Genomic DNA, 13,337 nt, shown 5'->3' on the forward strand with positions numbered 1-13,337 from the left:
AGCGAATCCTGAAGCAGAGGAAGGAGAGGAAGTCGCGGGAGCCATGCCTTCCTGTCCCCCAGGGCCGCCGGTGGGGGAGGTGTTGTTGCAGCTGTGGGGTGCGGCTGGCTGCCGAGCCTGCGGTCTCCTGCTTCCTCCTGCTCTCTGACCCACTCGGGAGGGGAACCGCCCTGGCGGGGACTGAGCGTCTCTGCGGGACCCACAGGGAGGCTGGGCCCGGCCTCCACCTCCCGCGCCAGCCAGCCCCCCGGTTCACAGAAGGTGAGGCCTCCAGACACCTGCCCAGGCAGCATCCCTGGGGGTGAGGCGGCCACCCCCCAGCTACGGCGGGGCCTCTGTCCTCACTCTGTCCCCTGTGCCTCTCCCCAAAACTGTCTGAATCCCAGAGGACAGTCTTCCCAGAGAGAAACACACATTCACACTCACACTCACACATACTCACTCACACACACTCACACACTCATATACACTCACACACTCACTCACACATTCACACACACTCACACACTCACTCACACATACACTCACATACTCACTCACACACACTCACACACTCATACACACACACTCACACACACACTCACACACTCACACACTCACACACTCTCACACACTCATATACACTCACACACTCACTCACACACTCACACACTCATATACACTCACACTCACTCACACGCACACACACTCATACACACACACTCTCACACACTCACACAGTCACACACAATCACACACAACACACTTACACACACATTCACACACCCTCACACACACACACACTCATTCACACTCACACACTCACACACATACACACTCACACACTCACTCATACACACACTCATACACTCACACACATACACACTCACACACTCACTCATACACACACACTCACACACTCACAAGTCACACACAACACACTCACACACACACAGTCACACAATCACACACAACACACACACTCACACATTAACACACTCACACGCACAACACACTCACAATCACACGCAACACACTCTTACACACACACTCACACACATTCACACCCATCCACACTCACATACACACTCCTATGCACACACACACACTGATCAAAAGCTGGGTTGTGCAGGAAGTCTCAGAGTAAGGCACGCTGTCCGCCATGCATGCCCTCCACATGTTTCCTGTGGAAGGAAAACTCTGAGTGTGCTCCCAGTCACTGTGCCTGGGTGGAAAGGCCCCGGGCAGAAGGCCTCGCAGACAAACCCGGCACCCTCGGGGCCACACAGCTGGAAACACTGGGGACGCGGCCATCTCCATGCCCACGTCAGCACCAGGGGCCCCTGTCCCGGTGCCGAGAGGTCGGCGGGCAGCGTCGCCCTCCTGACTGCCCCTGACACAGGCTCCCCCGCCCCCCGTCGGAAAGTCCATTTCGCCTCTCGCGAGCCGTGCACAGTGGAAGGTGACGGCTTCTGCAAACCAAGAAACGCGGCCGAGCTCTGTGGCACGTTGGGCAGATCACATGGAAAAGCACTGGCGTGGAGCCCGGCCCACAGGGCTCAGGGGCTGAGCGTCGACCTGTGAACCAGGAGGCCGCGGCTCCATCCCGGTCAGGGCACATGCCTGGGGGGCGGGCTCAGTCCCCACTGGGGGCACAGGAGGCAGCCGATCCCTGATTCTCTCTCATCATTGGTGTTTGTCTCTCTCTCCCTCTCCCTCCCTCTCTGAAACCAAAATAATAATAATAATAATAATAATAATAAGTATATATATATTAAAAGCAAAGCACTGGTGTTAGGAGGGCCCTCCATCCTCGCAGGGGACACGGGGCCTGAAGACCCGGGGAAGGGCACCTGGAGAGAAGACACATGGAGAGGAGCCAGCCGTTCTGTCCTGGCCTCGGAGGAAAAGGGTGCATGACCCCGTTCCTGGAGGAGGCCGGGCACGGGGGGCGGGGGGGGGGGGGTTGCAGAGGACACTCCTCAGTTCGAACGAGAAGGCAGCCAAGTCGCCCTCACAGGTGCCAGGTGTCCTTTGTGTGCCTCTCCGTTGGGCCAAGAGATGGATCAGTGGCGCAGGGAGGCGGAGACCGTGCTCAGGCTGACGCCGAGCAGCTGCCGATGGCCTTGCCTCCGCAGGGGGAGGTGGTGGCGGCCTTCCGACAGGCGCAGTGCCCGCACAACGCCTGGGCCCACGCGAACGCGGGCATGCGGGTCCTCCTCCGGGCGGGCACCGACACCATCGAGGACCTGAGCATCGCCTTCGGGGGGCTCGGGGCGGCCACCGTCGGCGCCCCCCACTCCTGCCAGCAGCTCCGAGGGAGGTAAGCGGTGAGCCCCGCGCCCGAGGGTGGACGGACGTCAAAGAAAGGTGGAAATCTGGCTCAGGCGAGTGTGGGTAAAGCCCGGGAGAGTGGAAACTCCTGTGTGTGGCAGCACTGCCTGTTCTTTCCATCCTGTGGCTAAATGAATCAGACCTTTCTTGGCGATGATCAAGTAGGTGGCACTTTGGGGGCGAGGAATACAACAACTAAGATGGCGAGGACTCCTCCAGCCCCGGCTCTGGTGACACCAATACTCCAGCCAACGCACACCCGGCAACGTCCGTGTGGCACCGGCACCCCTCTGCTCGGGGCCAGCTGTCTCTTCCTCGGTGAAAGCCACGTACGAGTCTGAGTCGTGTCCAGTTCACCGTGGAACTGGCCCTCGTGGCCTATTTATTGAATGCCAGGTTCCGGCCTGCTGTGACCCTCAGCCCACTCCTTGCCTCGGTGGTCCTGAAGGGCTTGGTTAGGTGTTTCTAGACTCCCTGCCAACTCAATAAGGCCCTGGCCAGTTTTCTCAGTGGTTAGACCACTGGCCCACACACTGAAGGGTTGCCGGTTCCATTCCAGGTCAAGGGCATGTACCTGGCCTGCAGGTTGGACCCCTGGCCAGATTGGGGTGCCTGCAGGAGGCAACCAATTGATGTGTCTCTCTCACTTCAATGTTTCTTTCTTCCTCTCTTCCTCTCCTCCTCCTCCTCCTTCTTCTTCTTCTTCTTCTTCTTCTTCTTCTTCTTCTTCTTCTTCTCCTTCTCCTTCTCCTTCTCCTTCTCCTTCTCCTTCTCCTTCTCCTTCTCCTTCTCCTTCTTTCTGTCTCCCTCCCTTCTACTGTCTCTAAAAAATCAATGGAAAAAGTATCCCCAGCCTAGCCAGTGTGGCTCAGTGGTTGACCATCGACCTATGAACCAGAACTAGGTGGTCACAGTTTGATTCCCAGTCAGGGCACATGCCAGGGTTGCAGGTTCGATCCCAACCCCCCACCCAAGTCTGGGGCCTGCAGGAGGCAGCCAATTGATGATCCCCTCTCATCATTGATATTTCAATCTCTCTCTCCCTCTCCCTTCCTCTCTGAAGTATATATATCCATCCCCAGGTGAGGATTAATAAAAAATAATAAATTAAATAAATCCTATATAATAAAAGGGCAATATGCAAATTGTCCCCTCGACCAGGAGTTCGACCAGGGGGCAGGGCCAGCCCACCAACCGCCCGCAGCCAGTCCCCGCCCCCCCCCCCCCCCGCCCGTGCAGGAATTCGTGCACTGGGCCTCTAGTAAATAAATAAAAAGGACTCGGAGTCTCTAAATGGCCACCAAGCCACATCGAGCACCGGTCAGGCGCTCTGACTGGTCCCCTGCTGCCTCCATCCCACCAGGCGCTGGAACGAGCTGATGCTGGACGAGGCCTGCCGGCTGCTCCTGGACGAAGTCTCCCTCCCGGGCTCGGCGCCGGGGGGGATGGTGGAGTTTAAGAGGACTCTGGTGGTCAGCTTCCTCTTCAAGTTCTACCTGGAGGTGCTGCAGACTCTGAAGCCGCTGGCAGCGCGGCCCTCGGCGCCTGTAAGTGCCCGCGCTTGCCCGGCTCCTCACAGCCTTTAGCTCCCTCCCCACTTGCCCACCGCTTCTGCACACTGTCCTGTGGGCGGCCTGGGCCATGGCCTGAGCCTGTTCTGGGTCACAGCCAGCCAGTCCCCAGCCATCCCGCCTCCCAGATTCCGGGGGCTCCAGGCGCCAGACTGGCTTCCAGCCACAGATGTTTACCACGTGCCCTGCGCAGTGAAACGTTATGGTGCCCCTGCCTCCGTGTGCAACTATTCTTCTTTCAATATCACTTTGGGAAGTATAATCACACGTAATGAAATGCCCCTGTTTAAATTCAGTGAGTTTTGACTAATGTGTAAACCCACAGAGCCACCCCCTCAAACAAGATACAGGGTATTTCCATTTCCCCAAAATGTACCCTTTAGTCCCCTTACTGTCAACCCTCCCACCCATGCCCCCAGGCAACCAAATTCCAACTTCAATAGGGAGTGTAAAATAAAATTTTCTTTTTCTAAAATACTAAAATGTGTTTACATGCTAATATTGAAGTAGCTTCTTGCTAGATTTTTCTGATTGTAAATTTCTGGAGTAATTAAGCAAAACAAAACATCCCCTCCCTCCCTCCCTCCCTCCCTTCCTCCCTCTCTCCTCTCCTGACTATGATCACAACTCTCTCCCTACCTTGTACCCCCGAACCCCCAACTCCACCCCAGCAGCTCAGCGTTCCTAAAGTGTCTGATTCTCATTTACTCGGATGAAGACCCTCACCAGCCACATGCCCCAGGAATTTAATTTCTGAATTGAGACACTTGATGTGTTTAGTGACACACAGAGGGCCTCCCATTTTACTTCTCTCCCAGGAAGCCGAGCAGCTGAGAAAGGCAATAGGCTATGGGCTCTCGTGTGTACAGTGAACTCCAGCTCCTTCTGGGATGGCTTCTCCCTCTGCAGGCCTCAGTTTTCTGGCTCCTCCCTCTGCAGGCCAGCTCCTGACAGGCCTCTCTTCCTTCTCGGGGTCACCTGAGGATCCGCTTCAAACCAGTTGGTCCAGTTCCTCCTTATAGGGAAAGAGAGGGAGGGCAAGAAGCTTTCATCCAAAGTAAAATCCTGGAGGCCGTGGGGATTTGGGTTATCCTCCCTACACTGACCGTGCAGTTTTGTGGGTACTGTAGCCAAGTCGTTTTTGCATAAACCAAAGCGCAGCTTAAACACGGACTAATCAGTTTATCGGGATCATTTTGAATCTTCGCCCAGGACGGCCTTCGATACCCTGAAGTCTCAGACCCCTTCCTAAGTGCGCTGGAAGATTTCCCGGTCACAGTGCCCCAGGGAGTCCAACGGTACCAGGTCAGTGAGTTTAATTTAACGGAAACTTAGACACCGAGAGATAAGCGGTAGCTGTGCGAACAAGCAAGCTGTTCAGAGTGGCGGTTTTCGTCCTGACGCTGTGTTTTTGCTGCACACTGGCCCTTTGTTTAGGCCGAGTCAGGGAGATGCTGGATCTGAGCTCAGGCCTGAGCCACCAAATCAATTGATTTGTCCGGGGCTGAACCGACTCGGAATAGTTTGACCGTCTAATAACTGACGATCTCTTCAAACGATCCAATGATGTCCTTTGGGCATTGGTTTGAAGAGCGGCTCAGCCCGGTGTGGGGGAAGGACAGCACAGGAGAGGAGCAAGGTCCAGCCTCCAGCCCTGATTGCAAAACCTTTCACCTCGTCAGCAGAACAAGAGCCCTGCAAGTAACTGAACCCTCCCTCCTCGCAGGACAACTTGGAAAATGTCTACAATTATCTGGAGTACAACCCCTCCCCCAGCCCCGTCTCCACACACCGCACACCGATCTTAGTTCCAGAGCGAACATTTGCGCCATTGCCTTACACGCCCGGGGATGTTTCTACGCCCCTTGGAGGGCAGCCAAGGCACTTAGTCTGGGTCTGGGTGGGCTCCACGGCCATTTGCTACCCCCTCCCCCACCAGAGGTCCTGCTTTGGGCATGGATTTTGGTCCCTCACCCTCAGGAATTGCATCACTTTAGCCTTCATCATCATGATCCCTTTACATGTGAACAGGTTGATTACTGGGAAAGCCAGAGAGCGGGACAGGGAGACAGACGCCTGAATTCCAGAAGAAAGGGGTACAGGGGTACTGCTTAGAAAAAGAAGATGCCAAAATGAGAAACGGGGGTGCCCCTTCACCTATTTCACAACTTTGCCAGAATTGGCCCAGCCTAAGGTATTGCCACATAACTGAAATGACCATTTCCCAGTGTAGTTACATCATTAAATTGTCATGCTCTTTATCGGACCCACTCCAGGGTTTGTTGCCCAAGGGTGATTGTGTGTTCTCAGTCCTGGATCAGGCGTGTTGAGAATCGTCCAGGCCACTTCTGAAGGTTGAGCTTTTCCAGGGCAACTCTTGTCTTCCTCTGTAGCGTGTGGATTCTCGCCAACCCCTCCAAGACCCAGTGGGACGTCCCATCATGCACCTATCAGGTCTCAAACATGCCACGGGTGAAGCCATATTTTGTGATGACATCCCCAAGGTGGAAAAAGAACTTTTCATGGCCTTGGTGACCAGTACCAGAGCCCATGCAAAAATTATGTAAGTAAGTGAAAAGCTTTCAAAAAGCCTTTGAAACACACATGATGAGTTTTAGTGACACCCAGAGAGCCTTCCCATTTTACTGCTCTCCCAGAAGAGCCAAGGAACTGAGGATTTCCTCGGAGGAATGTGCCAATTCTTCTGCAATGTCCTAAACCCAAAGGACCTAAGATAGAGAGAGTAAAGAAAAGATCACACACCAAAAAAGAAAAAGAAAAGGTCACACACACACACACACACACACACACAAAAGAAAAGGTCACTAGCGCCCGGAGGAGGAAGGGAGAGTATCTGGAAATGACCACCATGGAAGAGAAGACAAAAATTGTAGCTGTGGGTTTCTTGATTCCATTGTAACCTCACAGTGCCCCAGCTCCCTGCTGAAGCCCCAGGCAGGGCTCAAAGGAATAAGTAGAGCTGATATTCAACTGGTGATACAATACTGAACTACTTCATTACTTAATGGTAAATGGCCATGTCCTAAGCTCCCTAAGGACGCCCCTTGCAACAGGCACTCTGGCCCATCTGACAGCTCCCCTCCCAGCAGCTAAAATGTTACCCCCCGGCCCAGCAGAGGGCCTCCTGATCAGGGCCTAAGCTGGACCAGTTGTTAGATTATTTTTATTTCCAACCAGGCTCTATCCCTCCTTCAGGTTTGGGACCCTTAAAGCTTGCTGATTTCTACCTCTTAAATATTTCCCTTTTTGCAGATCAATTGATTTGTCCAAGGCCCTTGAACTACCTGGGGTGGTTGATGTGATAACAGCTGAAGACATTCCAGGCACCAATGGTACTGAAGATGAGAGATTGTTGGCTGTAGATGAGGTATAGAATATGCCTTTCCATGTGTTGTGTAGATAATCACCAAGGCACCCCCTTCAGCCAACTTACCATGGCCTCCCAGCCCTCTCTGACAATGGGGGTAGAGGTGCCAGTTCTCCCAGCTTCTTTCTATCCCTAACATCTTTATTCAGACAGACCTACATTTCTGGAGCCAGGAAATAACATAATACAAAGTAAAGTTATTATAGAAAAATAACTCCTAGTTTTCCCACTGCGTGCTCTTGCGTCAATTTATCCTCGTCTGGAAAATGCAGCAACTGACCCGTGTCAGGATAGAAGAGAAAAGTGTAGAAAGGAGAGTACAAAAAACACAGCCACTCCCTGTTATTTACACTGAACTCCCTCCTTTCCTGCATCAGCCCCACCCCCTCCACCTTCCACTTACCTCACACACTCCAGTTTTAAAAAAGTTGCTCTTGCCATCTTTGACCTTTAGCCAATTCAACAATCATTCACTGAGCTCTTGTGTCTGGAGCCAGACTACCTTGGTTCACGTCCCAGCTCTACCACTCACTCACTGTGTGTCCTCCGGTGGCATCTGCTGGGAGATGAGAATAGTCATAGCACCCACCTCACTGTGTTGTTGTGAAATTTAAATGAGTTAATACATGTGAAGTGCTTACAACAGTGCTTGGCATATGAAGGATCTCAGTGTCAGCTGTTACTGCCAATGACTGTTTCTCCTGTAGCCTTGGCATGAATCACTGTTCTTTTGGTTGAACTCCAGATAAAGTTGGCTGTCACTTAGGACCTGTATTATCTATTAGGGCTGACGTACAAAATACCACAGGCTGAGTGGCTTCAAAAAACAGAAATTTATTTTCTCACAGTTGTGGAGGCTGAAAGTCCATGCTCAAGGTGTTGGCAGGTTTGTTTCTCCTGAGGCCTCTCTTCCTGGCTTGCGATGGTCATCTTCTCCCTGCATCCTCACATGGCCTTTTGTCTGTGTGTGAGCCTCTGTGGTTTCTCCTCCTCTTCTTGTGAGGACATCAGTCCTATTGGTTTAGAGCTCCACCCTTATGACCTCATTTATCCTTAATTATCTCTTTAAAGGCCCTATCTCCCATTCACTCATATTGAGGGGTTAGAGCTTCAACACGTGAATGGGGGTGGAGCGCCATGTTCTACAAAAAAATACTTTCCTTATCTTTAAACTCTAAAATGACACCACAAAGGCGAAACATGTGAACCTAACTTGACAGGACAGAGCAGATTCAGGTCACAGCCAATCTCACATTCACTCTGGAGCTTACATTCATTGAATAAAATGGCCAATGGAAACATCTGTATTATTTAAATTATTTTTAATTCAAAAATATTTTCATGTGTTAACCAAGCACATACAGTTGAATGTGACTTCAAGGTGGTTATCATTTCTCAATGATGACAACTAAGGTGCCACTGGTAAAGTTGAGCTTAAACCTACTCCTACCCAGAATTTTCTACCTGCTTCATGCATGTACTTTCCACAGGTACTTTGCGTGGGTCAAATCATCTGTGCTGTGGCTGCAGAGACAGATGTACAGGCGAAACGTGCAATTGAAGAGATAAAGATTACCTATGAAGATCTGGAGCCCGTAATCTTCACCATCGAAGTAAGCTGACTGGTCTCTCCCGTGAGGTTACAGATTAAAAGTACTTTATCATCCTTAGCAAGAAAGTCAATGGCTTTAAAGCTATTGGAGAGTAAGACTGCAGAAGACAGGTGCCTTCTGAAGTATGGAAAATGACCTTGGTTCTGACAGTAAAGCTAGGATCAGCTGTCAGTAGGTCAATTCACAGAACCTCAGAATGGCTCCCAGTCTTCTTGTATGAGTTCGTTCATGTTATTATCAAAAAGAAAACAAAGAACTAGAGAAACCCTGTGAGATATGTCAAATCTCAAAGAAATGAACAAACTTTCTACAATGTCTATTGGGCTTTCTTGCTCAGAAATGCATTAGGACTTGAGTCTTCTCCCTCAACACGGCCTGTTCTTTCAGATCTCTGAGTTAGAGGTTCTTGTACATGAACTACCTAAGTCTTACACCAGTGTTTTTCTTCAGGGAAAAGGGAAGGCCCAGAACCTCACCCAGACTGCATTTAGGCCTATCACCTGTTCCCTGGAGATACACATTGAAAATGAGAAATAAGTAGTGATCACCCTGGACCATCAAAGTGCCTCCAGATCTCAATTCTTAACGTTTCTCTAACTCTGGTTGGTTTCCTCTGCAATCTAGAAGACATCCTCTCCAACATCCCATCTCTGCAGCAAGCCCACTGCTCTAGTACTTCCCTGCTTGCAGGACTCCTTTGATGTGTCCTAGCAGATGGCAATTTGGGGAGTTTACTGGCTTTTTATTAAGAAAAACACTGCCAGTGGAAGAAGCATACAAAGAATTGGCTTTGGGTTTTTTTCCTGCTGTTTTTTTTAGGATGCCATAAAACACAACTCATTCCTATGCCCTGAAAAGAAACTTGAACAAGGAAACATTGAGGAGGCATTTGAAAAAGTTGATCAAGTTATTGAAGGTAAGAGACTCAGGATATTTGATGCAATCTTTGGGGGATTCTACTCTGAAGCAGACATTGAGGGCCTGTGATTTCCTCTTGGCGCTTTGCCAAATTTCTCTTAGATCTCTTCTTTCCAAAGTGTGTGTGTGTGTGTGTGTGTGTGTGTGTGTGTGTGTGTGTGTGTGTGTGTTGGTTTTAAGGGTGGGAGGGGTAGGGAGCAGCAGAATAAATAGAAGAAAAACTCCTAAGATTTTGAAGTGTCAAGGGCAGCGTGAGGAACAGAACCAGACACGTTCAACTTGTTATCCAGAACTGTAATCTCTGAAACAGATTGCTCTCAGTTGACACAGGACAAATGCCTGACCCATCAGTTCCTGGATCAGGACAAATCCAGGCTGGCCAGTCCACCACATCTTGCTTGCTTTTGAATTCCCCAACATGACCATTTCCAACCAGCGTGCACCTTCAGGAATTTCCCTGTGTTTGCACCTAACAGGAGAGGTCCATGTTGGAGGACAGGAACACTTTTACATGGAAACACAGAGAGTGCTTGTTATTCCAAAGACGGAGGACAACGAACTGGACATCTATGTGTCAACACAGGATCCAACCCACGTGCAGGTGAGGTCCAGGGCCGCCCCCACCTCTGCAACTTCCTAAGTCTCTCATGGCCTTCAACCCCCACTGCCTCCGGGTTGGCAGGCATTTACTCAGAATACAAGCATTGGACATCAGTGGAGAGCTAAGACCCCAGGACCCCTTTTTTTCCTGGTCTTGTGAAGTCACTTTAGATTTAGAGAGGACGTTCAATGGCAGTATGCTTAAATGAACTCTGTGCTTGGATGACAACACTAAGTTATATCTGTACTTGATTTTTCTCTAAGATAATTATTACAGTTAACCTGTGGAGTCAACACCTCACTTTATAGCACATTTTCATTTCCCCAGCCATAAAGTACTCAAAGTTTTAGCTGCAAATACTTCTTCTTCTTCAGGAGGTTGCTGGAGTTTGCTGTTTCTCACCTTGTTGGGACATTGAATTTAGGCATTTGTCTCAGAGTTCAGCTTCTGACAGGAACCCAGGACGGTTTCTTCTGACAGTTTCCCTTCTGGAAAATGCCATTTTTCTGCTGGAAAGGCTGTGTTCTGCGGCAATGACCCATGTTTATGACCTCAGTGGGGCTACACAAGACACATTGAGACTGTCAGTCTTTTTTTTTTTTTTTTTTTTTTTTTTTTACACAGTAGATGTCGATGGATTTTGCAGTGATGTTGTGTTTCAGGAAATCAAAGTCTTCCTTGCCATTTCATTCTTCTAAAACTTTCCCAATATCTAACTTTTACAGAAAACAGTGTCTTCTACTTTAAACATCCCAATCAACAGGATCACCTGTCATGTAAAACGAGTGGGTGGAGGTTTTGGCGGGAAAGTAGGAAAATCAGCTGTGTTCGGAGCTATTGCAGCTGTGGGTGCCATCAAGTAAGTGCACTTGGGGGTACAGAAGGTTGTAAAATGTCAGAGCTGAGGGCCGATCAGTGGCCTGAGATAACCACCTGCCATCCTTGGGCAACTCAGCCTCCTGTCTTTTTCTTTTTAATTGTAGATATAATACCCACCCTCCAGGAGTTATTAGAAAAGTCATATGTAGATAGACATATGCTAATTTCCTATGAAAAGGAAAAGTGGTATTACTAGCTGAACACCTCCAGGGCCAGGGTTGTCCTGACCCTGAGCTTCAGAAAAGGTGACCCATTTAAGGGTGGGGCAAGTAACTGCCCAAGTAGAGTGCGAAGGGGAAGAATGCTCCCTCACTTTTCCTCCTACTCTCAGCTGCAGATGGGGGGGGGGGGAGCGCAGGGTGAGGGAAGAAAGACCCCCACCTTTTGCCTCCTCCCTGCACCTGGGGAGAGCTGGCTTTTCAATGTGTGCTCAGAGGACAGATGACATCCTCAAAGAGAGCTCCCAGGCTCACCTCAATGGAAAGCTCGCTGTTCATGCTGTGCATGGTGTTGGCTTTTCTAGTCCTTGGTTTTGTTTTGGTTTTGGGTGTGTTTTTTTTGTACTTTGTCAGAGCTCCAATCAGCCTGTAAATATCCTTTAGCAGCTTCTGTACAGTTCAGAGCTAGGAACCAAGACACTCGGTGTCTCCTTCCATGATGAGAGGTAGGAAAAAGCAGGATCTAAATCTCATCTCCAATTCTTTTCATAATGAACCTCTCTCTATTCACATCCACCAGGGACCCAGCAAGGGAGAATCAATTTGTTGTATTCCCACCAGGCTTTGTGCTGTTAAGACTTCCCAAGCATAATTGCACATTAGAATCATCTTGGGAACATTTAAATCCAATTGCCTAGGATGCCCCATACTGACCCAACCATTATTAAATATTTTTTAAACTTTCCTCCCTGGTTGGGTGGTTCAGTTGGTTGGAGCATTGTCCCATACACCAAAGGGTTGTGAGTTCAATTTCTGGTCATGGCACATACTCAGGTTGCAGATTTAATCCCATAGGTCAAGGTGCATATGGGAGGCAAGCCATCTCTTTCTCTCTCTCTCTCTCTCTCTCTCTCTCTCTCTCTCTCTCTCTCTCCAATAAAAACATTTTTTAAAGCCTTCCTAGTGGTTCTACTGTGCAGCCAAGTGTGGGAAACACCATCTTAAACAACCCTGCCTTAGCACATTCCTGCCTTGTGTTAAGTCGTCCCCAGAGGAGTGCTCTCAAATTGCTGGTAATAAGAGTCTCCTCAGGTCATAGAAATTTCTGCCTCCCTATCCCAGACCCACAGAATCAAAATCACCAGGAAATGAACCCAGACACTGAACATTTAACTGATGCTCCAGGTGGTCCTCACCATTAAAAAAGACCAGGAAACCCTACACTAGAATTATGGTTTTCAACATGTACCTAAAGACACCTGCATCAAAATTGCTGAGGGAAATGCAGATTCTAGGGCCCCTCCCCAACCTATTGCTAAAGTGCTAAGGCTCAGGAGTCTGCATTTCACCAGCACTCCAGAGGACTCTTCTGCACTCCAAAGTCCGGGAGCCTCTGCCCCTGAGACACAGAATGGCTGAAGCTCCTAGCTCCCCAGGGGCCCAGCTTGGCCAACATCATTGCAGTCCCGGTGAAAATGAAGATCCAAATCCTGACACAACCTAAGACAAGTGCTGGTCTTTGCTTGAAGTTGTGTTGTTAAGTTTGCATGTACCTGTTCACACTCTTTCTCCTTTGTTACTAGTGGTGGGGATATGCAAAAATGACTGGATGTGGATGATTGTCAAATTTAAAGCCATAACAACACAAGTGAACTGCCATGTGACATTAATCACTCTAGCTAGATCTGAATTATAGACCATGGAGACAATAGTAATTTAGTTGTACATTAGATCAATGTTTCACACAGTGTATGCACTCAATGAATATATATGGAATGGATGGATGATTAAATGAATGATTGGATAAAATGGATTAGAGGGCAAGTAGAGAATGGATGGGTAGAAAGGTAGATGGATGAGTGGGTAGGTAGTTAAACGAGGGGATAGATAAATAGG

At 49.5% G+C, this 13,337-nt stretch overlaps 1 protein-coding gene across 1 annotated transcript in view; it reads left to right on the plus strand.

Annotated features, from left to right (window-relative positions):
- Positions 1-13,337, plus strand: part of LOC307106092 (aldehyde oxidase 2) — a 58,819-nt gene that overhangs the window by 19,983 nt on the left and 25,499 nt on the right. The window contains exons 12-20 of the mRNA XM_079782167.1: positions 2,118-2,302; positions 3,677-3,860; positions 5,097-5,189; positions 6,278-6,447; positions 7,158-7,272; positions 8,763-8,885; positions 9,705-9,801; positions 10,280-10,404; positions 11,130-11,263. Coding sequence (XP_079638293.1) covers positions 2,118-2,302; positions 3,677-3,860; positions 5,097-5,189; positions 6,278-6,447; positions 7,158-7,272; positions 8,763-8,885; positions 9,705-9,801; positions 10,280-10,404; positions 11,130-11,263 — 1,226 coding nt within the window. The remainder of the gene's footprint in view (positions 1-2,117; positions 2,303-3,676; positions 3,861-5,096; positions 5,190-6,277; positions 6,448-7,157; positions 7,273-8,762; positions 8,886-9,704; positions 9,802-10,279; positions 10,405-11,129; positions 11,264-13,337) is intronic.

This window comes from Cnephaeus nilssonii (genome assembly GCF_951640355.1).
Source record: "Cnephaeus nilssonii genome assembly, chromosome: 10".
Classification (NCBI taxonomy): Eukaryota; Metazoa; Chordata; class Mammalia; order Chiroptera; family Vespertilionidae; genus Cnephaeus; species Cnephaeus nilssonii.